General features: G+C 36.2%; 1 protein-coding gene across 1 annotated transcript in view; it reads right to left on the reverse strand.

Moving 5' to 3' along the window:
* Window positions 1–23,377, reverse strand: part of cep78 (centrosomal protein 78) — a 57,595-nt gene that overhangs the window by 14,048 nt on the left and 20,170 nt on the right. The window contains exons 6-14 of the mRNA XM_028802440.2: window positions 21,368–21,542; window positions 19,691–19,804; window positions 17,347–17,411; window positions 16,788–16,896; window positions 12,660–12,783; window positions 11,964–12,018; window positions 11,037–11,174; window positions 10,192–10,269; window positions 6,151–6,317 (exon numbers count right to left, since the gene is read on the reverse strand). Coding sequence (XP_028658273.2) covers window positions 6,151–6,317; window positions 10,192–10,269; window positions 11,037–11,174; window positions 11,964–12,018; window positions 12,660–12,783; window positions 16,788–16,896; window positions 17,347–17,411; window positions 19,691–19,804; window positions 21,368–21,542 — 1,025 coding nt within the window. The remainder of the gene's footprint in view (window positions 1–6,150; window positions 6,318–10,191; window positions 10,270–11,036; window positions 11,175–11,963; window positions 12,019–12,659; window positions 12,784–16,787; window positions 16,897–17,346; window positions 17,412–19,690; window positions 19,805–21,367; window positions 21,543–23,377) is intronic.

The raw sequence follows: 23,377 nt of genomic DNA on the forward strand, positions 1-23,377 counted from the left end.
CACAGGTGGACTCCAACTAAGCTGCAGAAACATCTCAAGGATGATCAGGGGAAACAGGATGCACCTGAGCTCAATTTTGAGCTTCATGGCAAAGGCTGTGAATACTTATGTACATGTGCTTTCTCAATTTTTTTATTTTTAATAAATTTGCAAAAATCTCAAGTAAACTTTTTTCACATTGTCATTATGGGGTGTTGTGTGTAGAATTCTGAGGAAAAAATGAATTTAATCCATGTTGGAATAAGGCTGTAACATAACAAAATGTCGAAAAAGTGATGCGCTGTGAATACTTTCCGGATGTACTGTACAGTCATATGAAAAAGTTTGGGAACCCCTCTTAGTTCTCTGGATTTTTGTTTATCAAAATAGCAACTTCCTTTTAATATATGACATGCCTTATGGAAACAGTAATATTTCAGCTGTGACATTAAGTTTATTGGATTAACAGAAAATATGCATCATAACAAAATTAGATAGGTGCATAAATTTGGGCACCCCAACAGAGATATTACATAAATACTTAGTTGAGCCAACTTTTGCAAATATAACAGCCTGTAGACACCTCCTATAGCCTTTGATGAGTGTCTGAATTCTAGATGGAGGTATTTTTGACCATTCTTACATACACAATCTCTCCAGCTCAGTTAAATTTGATGGCTGCTGAGCATGAACAGTGTGCTTCAAATCATCCCTTAGATTTTCGATGATTATCAAGTCAGGGGACTGTGACGGCCATTCCAGAACATTGTACTTCTCCCTCTGCATGAATGCCATTGTAGATTTCGAACTGTGTTTTGGGTCTTTGTCTTTTTGGAATATTCAGCCCCTGCGTAACTTCAACTTTGTGACTGATGCTTGAACATTATCCTGAAGAATTTGTTGATATTGGGTTGAATTCATCCGACCCTCAACTTTAACAAGGGTCCCAGTCCTTGAACTAGCCACACAGCCCCACAGCATGATGGAACCTCCACCAAATTTGACAGTAGGTAGCAGATGTTTTTCTTGGAATGCGGTGTTCTTCTCCCGTCAAGCAAAGCGCTTTTTGTTATGACCAAATAACTCAATTTTTGTCTCATCAGTCCAAAGCACTTTGTTTCAAAATTAATCTGGCTTGTCTAAATAAGCATTTGCATACAACAAGCTACTCTGTTTGTGGCGTGAGTGTAGAAAGGCCTTCTTTCTCATCACCCTGCCATACAGATGTTCTTTGTGCAAATTGCGCTGAATTGTAGAATGATGTACAGATACACCATCTGCAGCAAGATGTTCTTTCAGGTCTTTGGAGGTGATCTGTGGGCTGTCTGTAACCATTCTCACAATCCTGCGCATATGCCGCTCCTGTATTTTTCTTGGCCTGCCAGATCTGCTGGGTTTAACAGCAACTGTGCCTGTGGCCTTCCATTTCCTGATTACATTCCTGACAGTTGAAACTGATAGTTTAAACCTCTGAGATAGCTTTTTGTAGCCTTCCCCTAAACCATGATACTGAACAATCTTTGTTTTCAGATCTTTTGAGAGTTGCTTTGAGGATCCCATGCTGTCACTCTTCAGAGGAGAGTCAAAGGGAGGCACAACTTGCAATTGACCACCTTAAATACCTTTATATCTCATGATTGGACACACCTGTCTATGAAGTTCAAGGCTTAATGAGCTAATCCAACCAATTTGGTGTTGCAAGTAATCAGTATTGAGCAGTTACATGCATTCAAATCAGCAAAATGACAAGGGGACCCACATTTTTACACAGCCAGTTTTTCACATTTGATTTAATTTCATACAACTAAATACTGCTTCACTAAAAATCTTTGTTCGGAAAACACCCCAGTATTCAGATGTTCCTAGGAAATGAAAGACATACCACTGTTATCTTTTCTGTTGAAAGTAGAGTCAATTATTATGCAGGCTGAGAGGTGTTCCCAAACTTTTTCATATGACTGTATAAGCAAAGTACACATTTATTTTGACAAAGTGTAAGTTACTTAAATTTAGATTTTCAACATACCATAGCATGTAGATTATAGTAAGCAGTGTTTTCTTCTAGAAGACAAGTTTAATTCATTTTAAGATTAAAGCTTAAAAACTATATAATGTTTAAATCAAAAATAAATTAAAAAATGAAGAATAGTAATTCTGACCCATGCTGTAAATAACTTTTCAAACATGACTGCTGTATTTGAAGAATTGGAATTAAAACCACATTTTCAATTTGGGACTTCTAACTATGGCCCTCTTGAAATCAGCACTGAGGAGTTTATCTTTTTCAGTTCTTAATCTGCACTTTCAATATTATAGCAAGAAAAGGATTGTTACCTTCATCACAAGTAAATACATTTTCATAATCAAAAAATATCTCCTTCAGATCTTGAAGTGTGTAGGTACAAAGCAGTTTTGTGCTAAAAGGTCTTACAGAATGAAAAAGGAACTTTAAAACATAGGACAGCATCCTAGCCATAAAATTTTAGAACACATTGGACAGACACCAACACCCATAGCCTAAAATACATTCCATTTTAAATAAAAGTAATGTTACTGGACTGTTGATTTCAATTCTGGATAGTGCTTATTAAGTCAGAAGTACATGGTATGCTTATGGCATCTATGAATATACAGTAAATGCAAATTAAGGCTATGTCACATTAGACAACCTTTCCAGCAATTTCCAGTCATAGTCTTCATTTACATAACAAGTAACAAGTCAGAGGCAGTTGGCAGCATGCTCCCGTACAAACAGTCCTGCAATGTGACATGCTCAGCAACTCACTTCAACTAGCCCATGGCACACTCTGACATAATTAAACAGGTTTGATTTTGTCACATTTCATAGGGGCAGTCTGTGTGCAAAGAGATGATAACCAATAAATGCTCATCCAGAAGTACAATTCATATAATGCAGCCAGAAAGATTAAGGAATTCAGGTGTTTTAGGCCTCACAAACAGAAGCGAGGCTCGTCTGTCTGATGTCTTATGTTTTATGTACCATGAAAGAACAGGAAAAAAAGAAAAAGGGGTTGAGATGGCAAATAAGCATCCTATGCCTTTTAACCCTGCATACAGTGTATGCTTTGTCAGGCAGCACATTATTGGCTGTCACAAAAAGAGACACTAAATGTAACATGTCCAGTGATTTTCCGGTCATGTAAATTGACATGGTCCGGTGACACTATCAGCAACTGCAATCAGCAAGTCTGACACAGCCAATGGCTCAAAGTCATCTGTGCAAGTAACGAGGTATAGAGCATTCAAAACAAGATAAACTTGATGACATAAACAAATATTTCTTAGGCAGAACAGAACAAGTTACTATTCCCTATCTTATTATCTCTTCAAGTAAACATGTAACTGTAAATCACCAAAGGGTCATAGCCTTGGGCAGCTATTATCTCTCCAGTTCCTATGCTTAAAGTGGTATAATATTACTATTAGCAGTAGCAATGGGCAAATGAGCATTAAAGGTAAGCTAGAAATTTTAGGCATGATTGGACAATTTTCTCCAATGCACATTTACTTTTTTTTTTTTTTTTTTTAAATAAAAAAACAGCCCAAAACAAATTAAATTTTAAAAAAAAACATACATATATACAGTAATCCCTCCTCCATCGCGGGGGTTGCGTTCCAGCGCCACCCGCAAAATAAGAAAATCCACGAAGTAGAAACCATATGTTTATATGGTTATTTTTATATTGTCATGCTTGGGTCACAGATTTGCGCAGAAACACAGGAGGTTGTAGAGAGACAGGAACGTTATTCAAACACTGCAAACAAATATTTGTCTCTTTTTCAAAAGTTTAAACTGTGCTCCATGACAAGACAGAGATGACAGTTCTGTCTCACAATTAAAAGAATGCAAATGTATCTTCCTCTTCAAAGGAGTGCGCGTCAGGAGCACAGACTGTCAGAAACAGAGAGGAAAGCAAACAAATCAATAGGGCTGTTTGGCTTTTAAGTATGCGAAGCACCGCCGGTACAAAGCTGTTGAAGGTGGCAGCTCACACCCCCTCCGTCAGGAGCAGGGAGAGAGAGAGAGAGAGAGAGACAGACAGACAGAGAAAAACAAACAATGAAAAATCAATATGTGCCCTTTGAGCTTTTAAGTATGCGTAGCACCGTGCAGCATGTCGCTTCACGAAGCAGCTGCACACAGAAGGTAGCAATGTGAAGATAATCTTTCAGCATTTTTAGACGAGCGTCCGTATCGTCTAGGTGTGCGAACAGCCCCCCTGCTCACACCCCCTACGTCAGGATCAGAGAAAGTCAGCGCAAGAGAGAGAGAAAAGTAAGTTGGGTAGCTTCTCAGCCATCTGCCAATAGCATCCCTTGTATGAAATCAACTGGGCAAACCAACTGAGGAAGCATGTACCAGAAATTAAAAGACCCATTGTCCTCAGAAATCCGCGAACCAGCAAAAAATCTGCGATATATATTTAAATATGCTTACATATAAAATCCGCGATAGAGTGAAGCCGCGAAAGGCGAAGCGAGATATAGCGAGGGATCACTGTATACATATATATATATATATATATATACACACACACACACACACACACACGTCACTCCTGTATACATACAGTAGATCTGGCAATGTTTGTTGCCAATTTTTTGTTGTTATACCATTGAATAGCATCAGAATAGAAAATGCCTGTGCCAAATATATCTCCAAACACACAAACTGTACGTTTGTTAATAAATTAGTCTATCCATTGTACTTTCTCTACCGTATCACACACAAGACCGGAGAAAACCCTAAACTGTATTTCTTCAAATAAGAGTATGGGTTTTGCACTCACTCACTCAGGTCCAAATTATTGTCACTAATCATACTAGCACTTGCGTCTTAGGAGGAAACTAGACTGCCCAAAAGAAAAAAACAAACAGAAAGAATATGCAAATGCTAGACAGTAAGAGCCCAGGACTTCAGAGACTGTAAGGTAACAGCACTAACAACTGTGCCACTATGTTGCTCTTTACAGCAGAACAAAAAATTAGGTAGCTTATTTCCTACATAATATGTAGAAGTGGCAAATGACACTTTAGAAGGAATTTTATTTGTTCCCAGGGGGAAATTTGGCTTTTTGCAGAAGCTCTTTAAATAAATAAATACATAAGCAGGTAGATAAGAAAATAAATAAATAAACAAACAAAAGGACACACACACTCTTCGATCTAAATAAAGAAGAAATTAAAAAGAAAGAAAACTTCTGACTTGATTGTCACAACCACAGTGAGACGTTATGCAGACATATTGCTGATGGTGTAAAGGAGCCCCCGTAGCATTTCTTTGACACACTTCTCCTGAATGATTCATTGGCTGAAAAGTACTCAGTGTTTGTGTGTCAGATAGAGGATGTGCAGCATTGTTCAAAATGGTACTCAGTTTTGTTTTAACTCTACCTTTGCTACTACCTACAGGGGGTCCACAGTGCATACTATAACTGAGCTTACCCTTTTAATGGGGATTGTGGAAGAGAGGTGAAAAAGAGAGTGCAGGCAGGGTGGAATGGGTGGAGAAGAGTGTCAAGAGTAATCTGTGACAGACGGGTATCAGCAAGAGTGAAAGGGAATGTCTACAGGACGGTAGTGAGACCAGCTGTGTTCTATGGGTTGTAGACGGTGGCACTGTCCAGAAAGCAGGAGACAGAGCTGGAAGTAGCAGAGTTAAAGATGTTAAGATTTGCACTGGGTGTGACGAGGATGGATAGGATTAGAAATGAGTACATTAAAGGGTCAGCTCAAGTTGGATGGTTGGGAGACAAAGTCAGAGAGGCGAGATTGTGTTGGTTTGGACATGTGTAGAGGAGAGATGCTGGGTATATTGGGAGAAGGATGCTAAGGATAGAGCTTCCAGGGAAGAGGAAAAGAGGAAGGCCTAAGCGAAGCTTTATGGATGTGGTGAGAGGACATGCAGGTGATGGGAGTAACAGAACAAAATGCAGAGGACAGAAAGATATGGAAAAAGAAGATCTGCTGTGGCGACCTCTAACGGGAGCAGCCGAAAGAAAAAGAAGAAGACGACCCTGTTCATTAGCTTATTGTTGTTTAATGACAGGATATTCATGCACAAGTTCAAATTGATTTAACAGTTCCTTACTCATATGTGACAACACAGAAGAACAACACAGGTAGTGAATACACATGAAAATTACTTACCCAGCATCTTTAAGCAGATCCAAAAAGGCATGGAATTTTCTAAAAGAAGCTTCAATACTTTCTAGAACTGCATCGTCCTCCAGTAAACTTGATGTTACTGACTGAGTATGTAAGGCCTCAGAAAGTGAAAGGTTTATATTTTTCAGTTTTGTGTTTTCAAGCTCCAGCTGCAAACAGATAAGTGAACAAATTACTGTACTTTATTTTTTTAAGAAATATAAAACTTTGAATTTAGAAATTAATTCATACATACATAATATGTAGATAATATAGAAACTTATACTTATTTGCTATTGTACATATAGAACATTTTAAATATTTAACAAGAAAGATAAATGTTGCTTTGAATAGGGGCAACGTAGCTTGTGAAAACATTAATTGTTATCATACAATTACACAGAATGGATTTGGTAAATATGCCAGTGCTGTTAGTGACACTAAAGTGAAGACTGATTCACTGACAGTACAGAAGGGACATGACATCCATAAGAAAGAAGTGTTTCAATTATTTTATAAGTGATCTTTTATAAACAGTCATACTTTATTCTATGATTTATGATAGAAAGCTATAATAATGATATTCATACTGCCAAGCTAAATTTGTAAATAGCATTTATAAAATACAATTTAGATACTAACAGAATTAATAAAATACATAGTGCATTAAACTTGAGATCATGCCACTCTGCAACTGTTTTCCCAGAAGTTTCATATTATGTCATACTCTAAGTAAATATAGATTTAATAAACTTGTACTTAAAAAAAAAAAAAAAACTTGTATTTGGACAATACTGTTTGTATTTTCAGAAAAGGGGTGATTTTTGTTTCCTCTCTGTTTCCGGTACTTTACACGAGATTGCAGGGGTGAATGTCACACTTCTTCCTCCAAAACCCTTCAACCCTGAGAAGCAAACATTTGCGATGGCACTGTTGTCTAGTCATGTAGTCTGGATGAAGGATGCACCTACCGTTTCAATACTGAAACTCCTGACTCATTAGTTGGTCACAGTTAAATGCCAGTGCACCACCACCCATATGGCAAATGTATAACGTGTTAAACAGCATCAACAACCACCATCAATTCGTGCCTACTGACACAATATATGGACTCTTCTTTTAACAAGGCTCAGCTACATTATGCCACAACATATTCTTAGCAGTGGGCTACGAGAGAACTGCTGGTATTGGTATCCATATTAAACATTGGGAAGTGACAATGAGTTGGATGCTTTTCTTTGTTGTTTTTTCTGTCCTCCCGGCCATCTGACCTTACCTTGTTTTGCTGTTATTTATTCTTTAATATATATTGCCTAATCTTAATTTTTTTTCTCTTCTTATAACTTTCTTTTGTCATCTTATAAAGCACTTTGAGCTACACTGTTGCATGAAAATATGTTATATAATGTTGTTGTTGCTAAACAGAATGCATCCTTCATCTTAATAACAGCCATTTCTAGTTCATCAGTCTATACAATCCAGCCTGATAATGCAATGTAAGGGAGCTACAATTGCTACAAATCCAGCCACATACCATTGGTTACAGAGTTTTGTTCCCAACAGTTCCTGCATTTCTCAGAAGTTGGCCATTGCTACACCACCACTATGTCATTTGTTCCAGGCGAGATGCACTCTATGCTGACCCACTATCCTAGAAATTATATCTCCTTCTCCTACAAGTGATGCTTTCCTGGACTGAGTTTTAATCCAACTGCTCTGAATACCTACAGTACTTGTTACAATCCCCCTAAAGATTACTGAAATGTTCTCCCATGGAACAGGAAGGCATCTAAATAGATAGTTGGAGTATCTTTTTCTCACTGGTCTAACACATAATCCATAAGTCTCACAAAAGGAGAAGGGGTATTAAACAGGCCAAAAACTAGGATATGGAACTGGCTAACACCTCAGCTGGTAAAAAAGGATGTCTTAGACCGTGTTTTGGGTGCAAGGGCAACTTGCCAACAGCCAATTTTCAGATCAAGTTAAGAGAATTATGCAGATCCATTTACCAGGTCTATAGAGACTCATCTGTATGGGGAAACAGGTAGGAATCTTTAGCTGTAATGTAGTGAAGTCTTAATCTTCTCCATTAGCACTAGTGACAACCTGTCTGAAGGCTCAGTAATACCTGCCTGACTGTCCTCTAAGTTGCGGTATGCAGCCCTTTGCCGAGCTAAAGGATTGTGACCAGGATGCTGACAAATGAGCTGAGGATTGCCTGTATCAGTGCTGTGGTGGACAAACAGTATTTGACCGACATCTTTAGTTGGAGGGAGAAAAATTGCTTTTGAACTCAACTCATACGTAACAAAACAAAACATAATTTTTACCCACTTTGCCAAATGTTTTAGGTGTTTGCCTATAGATAAATACAAGCAATCTTCAACAGAATGTCCAAACCAAGGAGATACCATCCTGTGTTGCTGCCACCCATACCCAATGACACAAGTATGCCTAACCACCTGGATTTTCACTGTCTTTTCGCTTATGCCCAACCACCTGGATTTTCATTGTCTTTTGGCCAAATGTAGCAACACCAAAACATGGACCTGAAGAATGTAATAGCATCCCACTTGGGAGAACTGTCCAGAAGAACACTTGGATTCTCCTGGGCCAGCACTGTCCTGGATACACTGTTCTCACTGCATTTCATACTGGTGTGGGGCAAATAACTCCAGTAATTTGAGGCCAAAACCACTTTAAGATGATATGGATTTCCACAACATCTGCACAAGTGTGGTCCGAATGTTGCCAGCGATCGTTTCTTATAGAGATTGAAAAATGTAGGTTTTTGGAGTTTACCCACAAAGAACAGAATTTGTACATTCTTCTTGCTTTGTCTGTACTTGGGATAGTTGTTCCACTGGTCTGCCATTTTACACTCTGTGGATTTTATAGTAGTCTGGTTGGAGATAGAGATCCAATTCAATTAAACTTAAACTGAGGATTTGTAAAATACAGTAACACAGTCTGGCTATAAACTTGATCTCACAAATATCATAAATATCACCAGGTTCTGTTCTATAACCCAGATGAACCTGGCTGATGATTTTTTTGCAATTGACACCATGCTTACCATTCAAAGGAGCAGTACAGTTTATACAGTCCAGTAGTTCCTATTCTTTCAATTTATTATGTAGAGGACCTTAGCTTCCTAGGATGCTGCCAGTTGCATAGGTAACCTTTGTTCCCCATCCGCTGGCTAAAATATCTGAAACCTCCATTGATACAGTACATCTCCACAAACACTGACTATCAAAATAACCTGGCTTTACTTTAAGACTTACTCTGACAAAGGAACTGTACTATTAATTTCTCATCTTCCATCTGCATTAACACTCACTAAGTGGCAAAGGGCTGATTTGATTTCCTTTTTTAATGTCCTGTGTTCCATTCTGCTTCTGTCTGCCTCACTCTTTAAATACTTCACAATTCAATATAATCTGGTAACTCCTTTCACATAAAGTAGTCTTCAATAAAAGCAACAGTGAAAACAGCAGTTATTTTTTCTGCTTTGTTGTTGGGGGCAAAATTGTAACACACGCTATCAAATAGTTTATCTTTTCAGTGGAACTGCAGTACGTACTTGGTGATTGAGACACATGGGAATGGCCTAAAAAGAGATGTTTCTAATAAAATTTTGAAGATACTGGACAACAAGCCAAAACCCATTTGGTTTGTTAACTAATGTAGTGTAATCTTCAGAATTAGCAAAGTAACAAAGCATTGATTGATTTAGTGAACGCATTTATTTGCTCTATTTGACAAGGACCCAGACCAAATCCAAACAGAACTATCTGTGAGACAGGAAAAAACTCTGAAAAGACAAGTCTATCACAGGATGCACACTCACCATTACATCCACTCCTTTGTCACAATAGGCAAATTGAAGACTCCATTCAACTAACACATACACCTCTAGGATGTGGAATAAAATTTAAAAAAAAAAAAAAAAAAAAACATGGAGAAAGACAAGAAACCCATTCAACCCTGTACCACCCTAGAAACAATGAACACAAACAGTGAATCTGACTAAAATACCTCAACTATTCGTGAATCTGCTTTGGCTCTAGCTCTTCTTTCCTCTTTTAGTCTTAGCCGACATTCTTCTAGTTCCACCTGTATAATAAAGTTATTAAAAGTTTCAGGATAAATATTATTCATTGAGAATTTATTTTTATTATGAAAGCATGAAGGTTTCACCTCAATTAAAAGTATCTAAGTAAGAAAGTTATTTAGCAACTTGTTGAAATTAAAGAGCAGCTGCTGAAGTGCCATAATTGTATACTATTACAGTTTTTCCTTTAGTATATGCACCACATGTGCTACTTCACTGACAGTGGCAACAATTTAACATATTTAAAACTATCATGGGTCAAAGAAAAACATGTGATAATAAAGTTTTCTATTTTCTAAGCACCTTGACTGGTACAGTTTAACCAAGTAAGCAGGATGAAAGAAAATTGACGGAACATTTTTGACAATTGAATACCAAACCCAAATGTTGACTTAGCTCTGAAACCTGCTGTGTCTACTAATTTTTTTTTTTTTAATTTCATCTACAACGTGAATAACTATCGAGGGTGGGGGTGTAAAAGTGGGACAGAAAACTGAATAAAACTATATATACTATGCATGGTAACATCACCAACCTGGCTAGAATGTGGATCTACAGTACGTTCTAAAAATTTTAAATGTAAACCAATTAATGTAAAGTATTTTGCAATGTTTAGGTTATATTCTTTTAGTCATTCTGCATAATTGTCACTTTTAAGCCACAAATCTAACTACTATACAATTTAAAACTGAAAATGCTCTTGAAAATATGCTTTTAAAAATAATGTAATCACTACCTTTACAGGCCATCATGCTTTTGGTTGTAGTACCTGTAATCGTCTGAACTGCTTCACTGAAATCTTATCAGGAGTTACACAGGGGACTGGAAGGAGTGTTTCTAGTGTATCAGCTGCATCTTCTGTTCCAGAGGAATCACTTTCTAAAATCAGCTTCACAGGGCTGGAAACCTGAAGTATATAAAAATAATAAACATCATTTTGAAAGAAAAACTACTCATACAACTTTCAACTCTTGTTTGATTAACTATCATTTTTAAACCTGATAATGTAGGTTTCCTATGGGTAGCAAAAAGAAATTAATAATAATAATTATACATATATACTGTATATAAAACTATAAATATTCTAATATTAATCAGTAATGATAAATCATTTTGTTAAAAAAGTGAATTTGTTTGAAAACTAAAATAATAAATTAAACTTAAGAACAGAACAAAGTAAAATAAAAATATAAGGTAGAACTTCTTTATTACTTTATTCATGCCAATGAAACTTCATGTTTCTTTACCTAAAAAAAAAACAAACTATAGATCTGAGTAAAAGCAGACTATATTTTTATTGTTTATACATATGCTGTTGGTGTGATGCACGTTTTAGGGGCTAATTTGTGCATATTGTATAATTGTACATATTGTGGTCTGCAGGAGTTGCACCAGCCGCACAAACCCAACAGGCACAAGTTCCAAGCACAGCATACGTTTATTAAGAGGGAAATTGTGAATCTTTTAATATAAAATTTAAAAATGACATTATTTAAACAAATACAACTTACAAAAAACAGATTTATGGTCAACTAGTTTGAGGTTTTGCATATGACAAAATTATGAAAGTGATAAGCCATACATACTTTTTCTTAATCAAAATATAAACTCAAAAAAATAAATGAAACAAAGGTATGCAGGCAATTTAACAGATAGAAATTCAGATATGTGAGAGCCTTTTATAACACTTAATTACCTTGGTTTTTTCATCAACTATTGAACCATCCTCTAATGATACTAGAGAAGGACCACTGCAGAGGGAAAAAAAATAAAACACCAAAAATGAAGTTTTACATAATAGAATAATAATAATAATATATTGTTAAAGTTAATATTTTTTATTTTGAGTTGACCCACATTCATTATTAATAATGAATGCAATTTCTTCATCCTTTGTAGCAAATGTAAACCTTATTGCTGTGTCAGAAAAATATTAATTTATATAAAAAGATTTTTTTTAAATATACATTTTCCATAAAAAATTTTGTAAACATTTTAATAATTTCAGTTTCTTATGACAATTCCAACACCACACACATTTGTTTATTGGACATAACAGTGTATAGTAGATTAATTATAACAAAAGAGAAAAGCTATGAAACGCTATTAAAACTGAAGACACATAGCTGACGCTGTGATTTCGAAAGGGTGCTGGCGAAGAACACTACATGCTAGCACAAGGGAGAATTGTTCCAATGCGGATAGCTCGCAGCGGAGACTGACGGGTAATTGTACTATACTGTATATATGTATGTATGTATGTATGTATGTGTGTGTGTGTATATATATATTATTCTGTCTTTAAACTGTTAAATATAAGCTGGTACAAGTTGACCCAGCTCCATCACAACATTGTGCTACAACTGATGAAGTAAACACTTTTTATACTCACCTGCATCGGATGGCCTCTATAGCCTTTCGCAGAGGCTTATAACGATGTGTTACAGGTGACAAAGAATGACAGACATCTTTTTCCACAGTTAAATGTTTCTTCTTGATTGGTGGCTTCCGAGATCCTATAAAAAAATACTTGTTTAATTTTGATTTTATTTTATGGCATAAATAAAACTGGAATACGTTATGTATAAAAAAAAAATAGAAAAATCAATTCACAACAAAAAGTTAATGCCACAAAAAAAAAAGAAACTAAAAAATAATTGCCTTAATAAATGCAAGTTATTCATAAAGTAAATTCTTAACGAGCTTACATTAAGTATTTTGGTTCCAAAATAAATCATTCATAAAAAAAAAGAAAATGCTTTCAGGTTGAATGAAAATTAGAAGTAGACATTCTTTGAGATAGAACCTTAAAGAATATTAAACAAATTATACTTAGCAGACAGTTGCTCTACATCCTCAGACAGTAGCAACTCACTGAAATCACAAAACATTTTGAGTTTCTTCTAAATTCTCTTGCCATTTAAGGAACCATTGAGTAGCATAAAGAAAATTTTATATACAGTGGTGTGAAAAACTATTTGCCCCCTTCCTGATTTCTTATTCTTTTGCATGTTTGTCACACAAAATGTTTCTGATCATCAAACACATTTAACCATTAGTCAAATATAACACAAGTAAACACAAAATGCAGTTTTTAAATGATGGTGTTTATTATTTAGGGAGAAAAAAAATCAAAACCTACATAGCCCTGTGTGAAAAAGTAATTGCCCCCTTGTTAAAAAATAACCTAACTGTGGTGTATCACACCTGAGTTCAATTTCCGTAGCCACCCCCAGGCCTGATTACTGCCACACCTGTTTCAATCAAGAAATCACTTAAATAGGAGCTGCCTGACACAGAGAAGTAGACCAAAAGCACCTCAAAAGCTAGACATCATGCCAAGATCCAAAGAAATTCAGGAACAAATGAGAACAGAAGTAATTGAGATCTATCAGTCTGGTAAAGGTTATAAAGCCATTTCTAAAGCTTTGGGACTCCAGCGAACCACAGTGAGAGCCATTATCCACAAATGGCAAAAACATGGAACAGTGGTGAACCTTTCCAGGAGTGGCCGGCCGACCAAAATTACTCCAAGAGCGCAGAGACGACTCATCCGAGAGGTCACAAAAGACCCCAGGACAACGTCTAAAGAACTGCAGGCCTCACTTGCCTCAATTAAGGTCAGTGTTCACGACTCCACCATAAGAAAGAGACTGGGCAAAAACGGCCTGCATGGCAGATTTCCAAGACGCAAACCACTGTTAAGCAAAAAGAACATTAGGGCTTGTCTCAATTTTGCTAAGAAACATCTCAATGATTGCCAAGACTTTTGGGAAAATACCTTGTGGACTGATGAGTCAAAAGTTGAACTTTTTGGAAGGCAAATGTCCCGTTACATCTGGCGTAAAAGGAACACAGCATTTCAGAAAAAGAACATCATACCAACAGTAAAATATGGTGGTAGTAGTGTGATGGTCTGGGGTTGTTTTGCTGCTTCAGGACCTGGAAGGCTTGCTGTGATAGATGGAACAACGAATTCTACTGTCTACCAAAAAATCCTGAAGGAGAATGTCCGGCCATCTGTTCGTCAACTCAAGCTGAAGCGATCTTGGGTGCTGCAACAGTACAATGACCCAAAACACACCAGCAAATCCACCTCTGAATGGCTGAAGAAAAACAAAATGAAGACTTAGGAGTGGCCTAGTCAAAGTCCTGACCTGAATCCAATTGAAATGCTATGGCATGACCTTAAAAAGGCGGTTCATGGTAGAAAACCCTCAAATAAAGCTGAATTACAACAATTTTGCAAAGATGAGTGGGCCAAAATTCCTCCAGAGCGCTGTAAAAGACTCATTGCAAGTTATCGCAAACGCTTGATTGCAGTTATTGCTGCTAAGGGTGGCCCAACCAGTTATTAGGTTCAGGGGGCAATTACTTTTTCACACAGGGCCATGTAGGTTTGGATTTTTTTTCTCCCTAAATAATAAACACCATCATTTAAAAACTGCATTTTGTGTTTACTTGTGTTATATTTGACTAATGGTTAAATGTGTTTGATGATCAGAAACATTTTGTGTGACAAACATGCAAAAGAATAAGAAATCAGGAAGGGGGCAAATAGTTTTTCACACCACTGTATACTGTATGTGACATCAATGACCCTTATGTTTTTGTAGTTAAGATAGTGTGTATAAAAAAAAAAAAAAAAAAAAACACTCAATTTTATAGAAGGAATTGGACAGCTTCCCTACATGCAAAATGCAGTGCTTTGTTAAAGTGTTCAGATTCTTGACTAATTATATAATTTTACTGAGTAACAAATTTTACAAAATTTAAGGCACCATCATCCAGGATGTGAAACTCGAGAACAGTTGTAAAAATGAAGAATAAATAGCATTCTATAAAAGTTAGTGATAAAACAATGTAAATATGTAAATTAGAAAAAGGGCTAAAGACAAAGAAATAAGAGTCTGAATCCTTTTACAAGATTTTGTATACTGGAAGCAAAAATACAAAAACTAAAAAAAAATAAACCAGGCTTAATGTGATAATGTTGCTTGCAATAGTCTTGTTCTTCTCATTTATCTGAAGTTTCAACTTAAGAACTAAAAAATTAGTATTTTAATTGTTTTCACTGTCTTTATAACCATAATGAATAAATCTATTATATATGCCATTACAAATAAATGATTCAGTCTTTAAACTGTATTATAGCAAGAATTGGAATGTGATATATGCCAAGTTGTTTCCAGCTATCCTCATACTGTTTATCTGCAGTACAAGCAGTCCATTCCTGAAGATCAGCAATACAAGCCCATATGACTACAGCTTTGGACTACTGTAAAACATTTTTATATCTTACAATAAAAGTAATCTTTTGTTTTATCAGAATATACACAATGCACGTTTGTCAGGACCCACAAAAAGTATTCATTATTCTAAAAATTTGATTACTTCAGTATTCACTATAATGGGATTTGACCTGTAATTATTTCTTATACCCCATCACTGGAAAGTTGCCAATGAAATAATATAGTGCCACTCGCTTTCTAATTTAGTCAGAAATTGTTTATACAACTTGTCTTGTGTAATGCCTTCAAAATGTTAACCCAGACTTTTATAGCCACTCTGCATCTATTCCATGTGAAATTAGCAAGTAAGAGTTTTCAGTATTTTCCTAGGCCAACATATATGAAAGTTTTAACTCTAATAACGTAGTATCTACAGCTGCTTTTCAGTAGGAATCATCATTCTAGAGTAAATAAGCAACCAGTTCTAACATCAGTGGTTCAAGGATTTAGTCATTTAAAAGAAAAAATAAACATTTATTAAGTAAAACATTTATATGGACATGATCGTTTCAATAGTGCAATAACAGCAGTCAACTTCTATTGTAAATTATGAGTTAAAAATAAATAAATAAATTGAAAAAGTTACTAATGCTAACTGATTAAACAGATTTTGGTCTTCCCTACTGTTTTACAAATCATTTCCCCCCACAGGAGAATACACCAAGTTCTATTGGTTTGTTTCAGCAAATATTTCCAGTGTAAGTGCCAGCTTCCCTCCTGTATCACAGGGCATTGATGTTTGACTGACCAGTACTTTGTAATCACCCAGAAGGAATGAATGTGTGTCTCTATGTGTTTCGTGTGTGTAAGTGTGCTCTGCATTCACAGTTGTTTCTTACCTGCTGCTGGGATAGAAACCAGCTCATTGTGACATTAAATTTAAATGAGTTTGAAAACCAGATGAACAGATGTTTCAAGCACCATAAAATATTTATGTTTAATTCTATCTCTATTTTTAATGATTATGATGGGATTCAATAAAGACTAATTTAGATATTAAACAAAATCTCAAGTAGCTTAAGTTTTAGGAATCTAGCAGTCACTAGTGACTAATGAATTTTGAGACCCAGTGAAAGCAGTTGTGTGAATGGAAACATGTAGTATTTACAATTCTCAAGTTAAATATATATGTGAGGAATAGTATTTAAATGGTATTCTAATACCCAGGAAGAATACATCAGAAACAGTGTATGATTAATTATTTCATATAAGTAATTAAAAAAAAGTACCTATCCTCACAGTAGCCTTTAGTTTTGTCCCAGTGCTAAACACCATGCTCCTTTTTCGAGGTTTGGGTTTCACAGGCTCTTTTGAAGTAGGCGTTTTAATCCACTTATACTAATAGAGAGAGAAGTGAAATCACTTGGGTATATACAAGTATATGTATTATACACAAAATATACAGTTGTTTATTACTCTATTCTTTATATAAAATTAGAATTTGAAAAATTCCATATAATTTCACAACATTTTGTAGCAGTTTGTTGAATGAAGTCGTTTAATTTTTAAAATACAAAGGGGAAAAACTATAAGAATAGCTAATGCTGAACTGCACTGCTACTAGACTGCAATTTTATTTCAAAAACATCCCACCATATCAACAGTATCCATTTGTGTGCTCACCACTACACACCAAGCCTAGACATGTGTACCCAGCATTCCTATTCTTAGCAGGTCACTCAGTTTGCAGGCTTGTGACATGGGTGTAATTAAATTGAAGCAGGCTTAAGGACGTTATTTTATGATCACTTTACTACCTCAAAAAGACTTTAAAGTAAAAAAGCTTACCTCAGAATTTGTACCACTACTATTAAGAAGAACCTTCTCAATTATAGACTTCAAAAGGACGGTATCTGTATAAAGGACACAATACTGTTATTGAATTAGTCTGCTTAGTAATTACTGTAGATTTATGCAGTACAGCAATGGATAGTGAAATCAGCCCAACCCAAAAGACATATAACAAATAATAACATTTTCAGTACATCATATGAATGTATTTTATTTTACTTCTTTGGCTTGCACAGTACAGGTTACCTGATACTATGGAAACATTTATACTGTAAATCTAATAACCTAAACTTCTAAATTTTTGCAGTAAAAAGCAAAAACTTAAATGAAATATAACCTGTGAACTTAAATAATACAATCCCAGTTTTCAGAGTACATCCCATATTGTGAACATTCAGTGGGATATTTGAAGCCAAACAGAGATTTTTATGCCACTTTGCGCACACAGTATTGAATAGTATCATCACACTGATTTCATAGGAAGTTGTGTGAGAATGTTACGGAAATTAAATTACATTTGATGAAATATCGGCAGACAGGATTTAAAAAATGTTTGTTGGGTAAAGAGCTCATCTGTTCCACCATTACTTATTTTGTACACCTATATAGTTTCCTAAATTTTAAATTCTGGGCCATATACATGACACATTTCACACATCTGCACTCATTTGAGCTCACCAAATATTTTAAAATGGTTTATGAATATAGATCCAAAGTAGAGTGACTTTTCCTGCAGTCTAAATGTGACCTATAAAAACTAGACGTATAAAAGATGTTATTTATCCTTTCCTTTCAGTGGATTCAGAATAAATAAAAAAAAAAGTGAATATAAACTGCCAAAAAATAAATGCCTGTAATCACCAAAGACAATTTCAACAGCTTTAAAGAATCTTGCCTGAAAATGTCCCCTATGAATTTATTTTTGAAAGCATACACAGGAAATGTACAATATTCAGTGTTACAAATTATACAGACACATTATTTAAACACAACTAATGAGATATGGACTTCTCAATACAGTAGTAGACAAATCTGGGTTGCTAGTTTCACATTGCATGCCAGTGCTTACAGTTTATGATCTTTTGGCATGTTTGTTCAAAATACATTTTTGTGTGTTAAATTCTTTTGAACAACTGCCTTCAGGTTTAAGCTGCAACTGCAGTTAATACACTATATTGCCAAAAGTATTGGGATCCCTGCCTTTACACACACATGAATTTTAATGATATACCATAGGCTTTAATATGGAGTTGGCCCACCTTTTGCAGCTATAGCAGATTCAATTTTTCTAAGAAGGCTTTCCACAAGGTTTAGGACTGTGTTTATGGGACTTTTTGACCATTCTTCCAGGATAGCATTTGTGAGGTCAGGCACTGATGTTGGACGAGAAGACCTGTCTCGCAGTCTCCACTGTACTTCATCCCAAAGGTATTCTTTTGGGTTGAGGTCAGGGCTTTGTGCAGGCCAGTCAGGTTCCTCCACAACAAACTTGCTCATCCATTTTTTTATAGACCTTGCTTTGTGCACTGTTGCGCCATCATGTTGGAACAGGAAGGAGCCATCCCAAAACTGTTCCCGCAAAGTTGGGAGCATGAAATTGTCCAAAGTGGCTTTGTATGCTGAAGCATTAAGAATTCCTTTTACGTGAACTATGGGGCCAAGCCCAACTGTTGTAAAACAACCCGACACCCTAATTCCCCCTCCAACAAACTTTACACTTGGCACAATGCAGTCAGGCAAGTACTGTTCCTCTGGCAACTGCCAAACCCAGACTCATCCATCGGATTTCCAGACAGAGAAGCGTGATTCAGCATTTCAAAGGACATGTCTCCACTGTTCTAGAGTCCAGTGGCGGTGTGCTTTACACCACTGCATCCAACGCTTTGCATTGCACTTGGTGATGTAAGGCTTGGATGCAGCTGCCCGGCCATGGAAACCCATACCATGAATCTCTCTATGAACTGTTCTTGAGCTTTTGGAGGTGTGTAGCTATTGACTCTGCAGAAAGTTGACGTCTTCTGCACACTGTGCAACTCAGCATGCACTGCCCCCGCTCTGTGATTTTATGTAGACTACCACTTCGTGGCTGAGTTGCTGTTGTTCCCAATTGCTTCCACTTTGTTATAATACCACTAACAATTGACCGTGGAATATTTACTACTGAGGAAATTTCAGGAATGGACGTATTGCAAGCTTGCATATTGTAATCTTTCTAGTTAACCAATAAAATGTCATTTTGTTTCAAGATAAAAACTAGTCCCTTAGGTTTGTAGGGTATTACTGTCAACATCTAAAAGAAACATTTTACAAACATGCATGATTAAATCAAGAAAACCTTTACCTATAAGAGGATTCATTCTTAGATCAAGCACCACTATTGTTGCATTAGACTGCAAGACATCATACAATGCTTGTGCCCCTTCATTGGATATTCCACACTTCTGTAGGTCAAGTGCTAAAAATCAAGTGAAAGATAATAGATGAAATCCAGGAGTTTAAATTAGATTCTAATATGTATAGTCTGTTTAACAGTCAAATAACTGCTTAAAGGTTCCATCCAAATAGCACAATTTTTAAAATAAGTAGAAAAAAGAAAATAATTTTAAAAATAATAATAAATGGAAAAAGCATTAGAATCACAGGTAATGATGTACCTCCCTTTTATAGTAAGTTTGTCACCTTTGATTATATGGTACTCCAGTATGCACATACACTCTTCTGAATACAAATGGGAAAAAATCCAAATGTTGGATTCAACAAAGAAATAAAAATGGTAAAAAAAAAAAAAAAAAAAAAAAAAAAAAAAAAAAAAGCTATGGTTAGAACACCTACTATGAAAAGCCATTGAGCGACTCAGATATTACACATTTAGCAAAACATTACACTTTCCCAGATAATATAAAACATTTCTATCTTTGTTTGAATTTCTACTTTAATCATTAATACTAGCTTGTTCATTTTAGACACACTAATTTCAGAGAAACTGTTTTATTTGCTTTTTGCCATATTACCTTTACTTTGAATACTCGAAGCCAACAGATATAAAAATGTTTATTGTTGTTATTGATTAAAAATACTTTTATCTAAATGAGAATGTCATTAAAAACAGCTTTATTCGATTCATAAATGTTAATTTGAGGAGCCAGTTGTTTACTTTATTGGCATAATGTATACAAGCAATTAAGAGGGTGAATTGACAAGTCAAAAGATTTAAGTGGTGTTAAATTTGGTTGTGTGTTATGAATTAATCACCACCTAAAACATTAAACCAACAGTAGCCCACTTGTCAAAAAAATAACATTGATGAAAGTTGCTGAGGAAGGGAAATAGGATTTGTACAGCATGGCAGAGCAGTTGCTTAGGCAAGATCCAAGTGCAGCAATGTTGCATCCAAATCAATAGGTATTTTAGGCTAATTAGTTTAAATTGTTCTGGGAATACCAAATGTGACAACTGATGAAACAGCACCCTATACACATTTAATTTATGACTAATATACACTTGCATTTACTATTTTACCTACACTTTAAGAAAAGTATAATTTGAACAATTGGCCTATATATCAATCTCATTAGGGCAGTACAAAGGTGGATTTCAAGACTTAGTAGGTCAGAAGGTGTGATGCCTGGAAAAATCACAAAATGAAGTTTTTCTACACACTACTGTACTTTTTAAATATCTGGACTAGAAAGTTGCAATAACGGTAATAATGGGCAAGTCAACAGATTTTAAACAGATTTTAAAGAACACAAAGGGTCACTATTATTAAAACTAGTGCATAGAAACATATTTCATACTGCAAGTTTTTTCTTTTCTTCGTCTCAATCATGTCTGTCTGTTTTGTGTACTTAGATATGTTCATGGAACACATAAATAATTGTATTTCGGATTAATGTTATGGTACATAAATGTAGTGATGATGATAAATATGGTTACTGTATTATGCTAGGATAGGAAAAGAAATGTATGAAATATATATTTACAAGCAAACAGAAAACTAACCAATATGATTTATCACCTTTTAGCCAACAATCTTCAACAAGTGGTTCAACAAAGGCCTTTGCTCCACGATCTCCAATTAGGGCATTACAGTTCAATGTAATTCTTCTTAGGCCTGACATACAATCCAGATCAGGTTTTCTGTAGCGGAGGCTTTCAGCCCATGCAATACTGTGACGTTTAGTTGCCTGGTGCTTAAAAGAAAGACATTTAGTTAAATATTATAATTAAATAAAATTAGCACTTTTTTTCTGTAGACAATGATTTATTATAAAATGTATACTGCTTCAAAAAAGGTATCAATTAAAATATGAAATGATCATTCAAATATAGTCAGCATAGAAAGCCAGCACAGAAACGAACACTGTACTATTTCAAGCCAAGTAAAAAGAAAATTTATGTTGAAGTTTAACTTTGAAAGACTGACTGCATTTCCCCTAGTAAACACATTCCTTGTTTAAGATTCAATTGTCAATAAACTGGTGTTAGAAAAATAAAGAAGTTTATTAAAGGGTTCAGTGTTTAACCCAGCCACAGGAGATGCACAAACCAGTGTGCTTCTTCATGCTGGTCCCAAGCCTGGATAAATGGGGAGGGTTATGTCAGGAAGGGCATCTGGTGTAAAATTTTGCCAAATCAATATGTGGACAACAATACAAATTTCCATACCGGATTGCTCGAGCCCCTGGTTAACAACGACCGCCAACAGGGTGCTGGTGGAAATCGGGCTACTGTTGGCCGAAGAAGAGGGGGGAAGACGTGTCCGGAGGCAGGAGGAGAGGAGGAAAGTAAAGAAAGTGGAACTGAGGGTAGGAACTTTGAATGTTGGCAGTAGGACTGGTAAGGGGAGAGAGTTAGCAGATAGGATGGAGAGAAGGAAGGCTGATATATTGTGTGTGCAAGAGACTAAATGGAAGGGGAGTAAGGCCAGGTGGATTCAAATTGTTCTATCATGGTGTGGATGGGAGGAGAAATGGGGTAGGAGTTATTCTGAAGGAACAGTATGTCAAGAGTGTTTTGAAGGTGAAAAGAGTGTCAGACAGAGTAATGATTATGAAGCAGGAAATTGGAGGTGTGATGATGAATGTTGTTAGTGCATATGCACCGCAATTCATATGCACCGCAAGTTGGGTGTGCAATAGGTGAGAAGGAATATTTTTGGAGTGAGTTGGATGAAGTGATGAACAGTGTACTCAAGGGACAGAAAGTGGTGATTGGAGCGGATTTCAATGGGCATGTTGGTGAAGGGAACAGTGGAGACGAGGAGGTGATGGGTAGATATGGTGTCAAGGAGAGGAATGAAGAAGGTCAGAGGATAGTGGATTTTGCCAAAAGGATGGACATGGCTGTGGTGAATACGTATTTTAAGAAGAGAGAGGAACACAGGATTACGTACAAGAGTGGAGGAAGATGCACACAGGTAGATTAGATCCTATGCAGAAGAGCTGATCTGAAGGAGATTGAAGACTGCAAAGTGGTGGCAGGGGAAAGTGTAGTTAAGCAGCTTAGGATGGTGGTCTCTAGGATGACATTGGAGATCAAGAAGAGGAAGAGAGTGAGGGCAGAGCCAAGGACCAAATGGTGGAAGTTGAAAAAGGAAGACTACAAGGTTGAGTTTAGGGAGGAGGTGAGACAGACACTGGGTGGCAGTGAAGAGTTACCAGACAGCTGGGAAACTACAGCAGATGTAGTAAGGGTGACAGCAAAAAGGGTGCTTGGCGTGTCATCTGGAAAGAGGAAGGAGGAAAAGGAAACCTGGTGGTGGAATGAGGAGATACAGGAGAGTATACAGAGGAAAAGGATGGCAAAGAAGAAGTGGGATAGTCAGAGAGATGCAGAAAGTAGACAAGAGTACAAGGAGATAAGGCGCAAGGTGAAGAGAGAGGTGGCGAAGGCTAAAGGAAAGGCGTATGATGAGTTGTAGGAGAGGTTGGACACTAAGGAGGGAGAAAAGGACCTGTACCGATTGGCTAGACAGAGGGACAGAGCTGGGAAAGATGTGCAGCAGGTTAGGGTGATAAAGGATAAA

The sequence above is a fragment of the Erpetoichthys calabaricus genome, chromosome 5 (genome assembly GCF_900747795.2).
Source record: "Erpetoichthys calabaricus chromosome 5, fErpCal1.3, whole genome shotgun sequence".
Taxonomy (NCBI): Eukaryota; Metazoa; Chordata; class Cladistia; order Polypteriformes; family Polypteridae; genus Erpetoichthys; species Erpetoichthys calabaricus.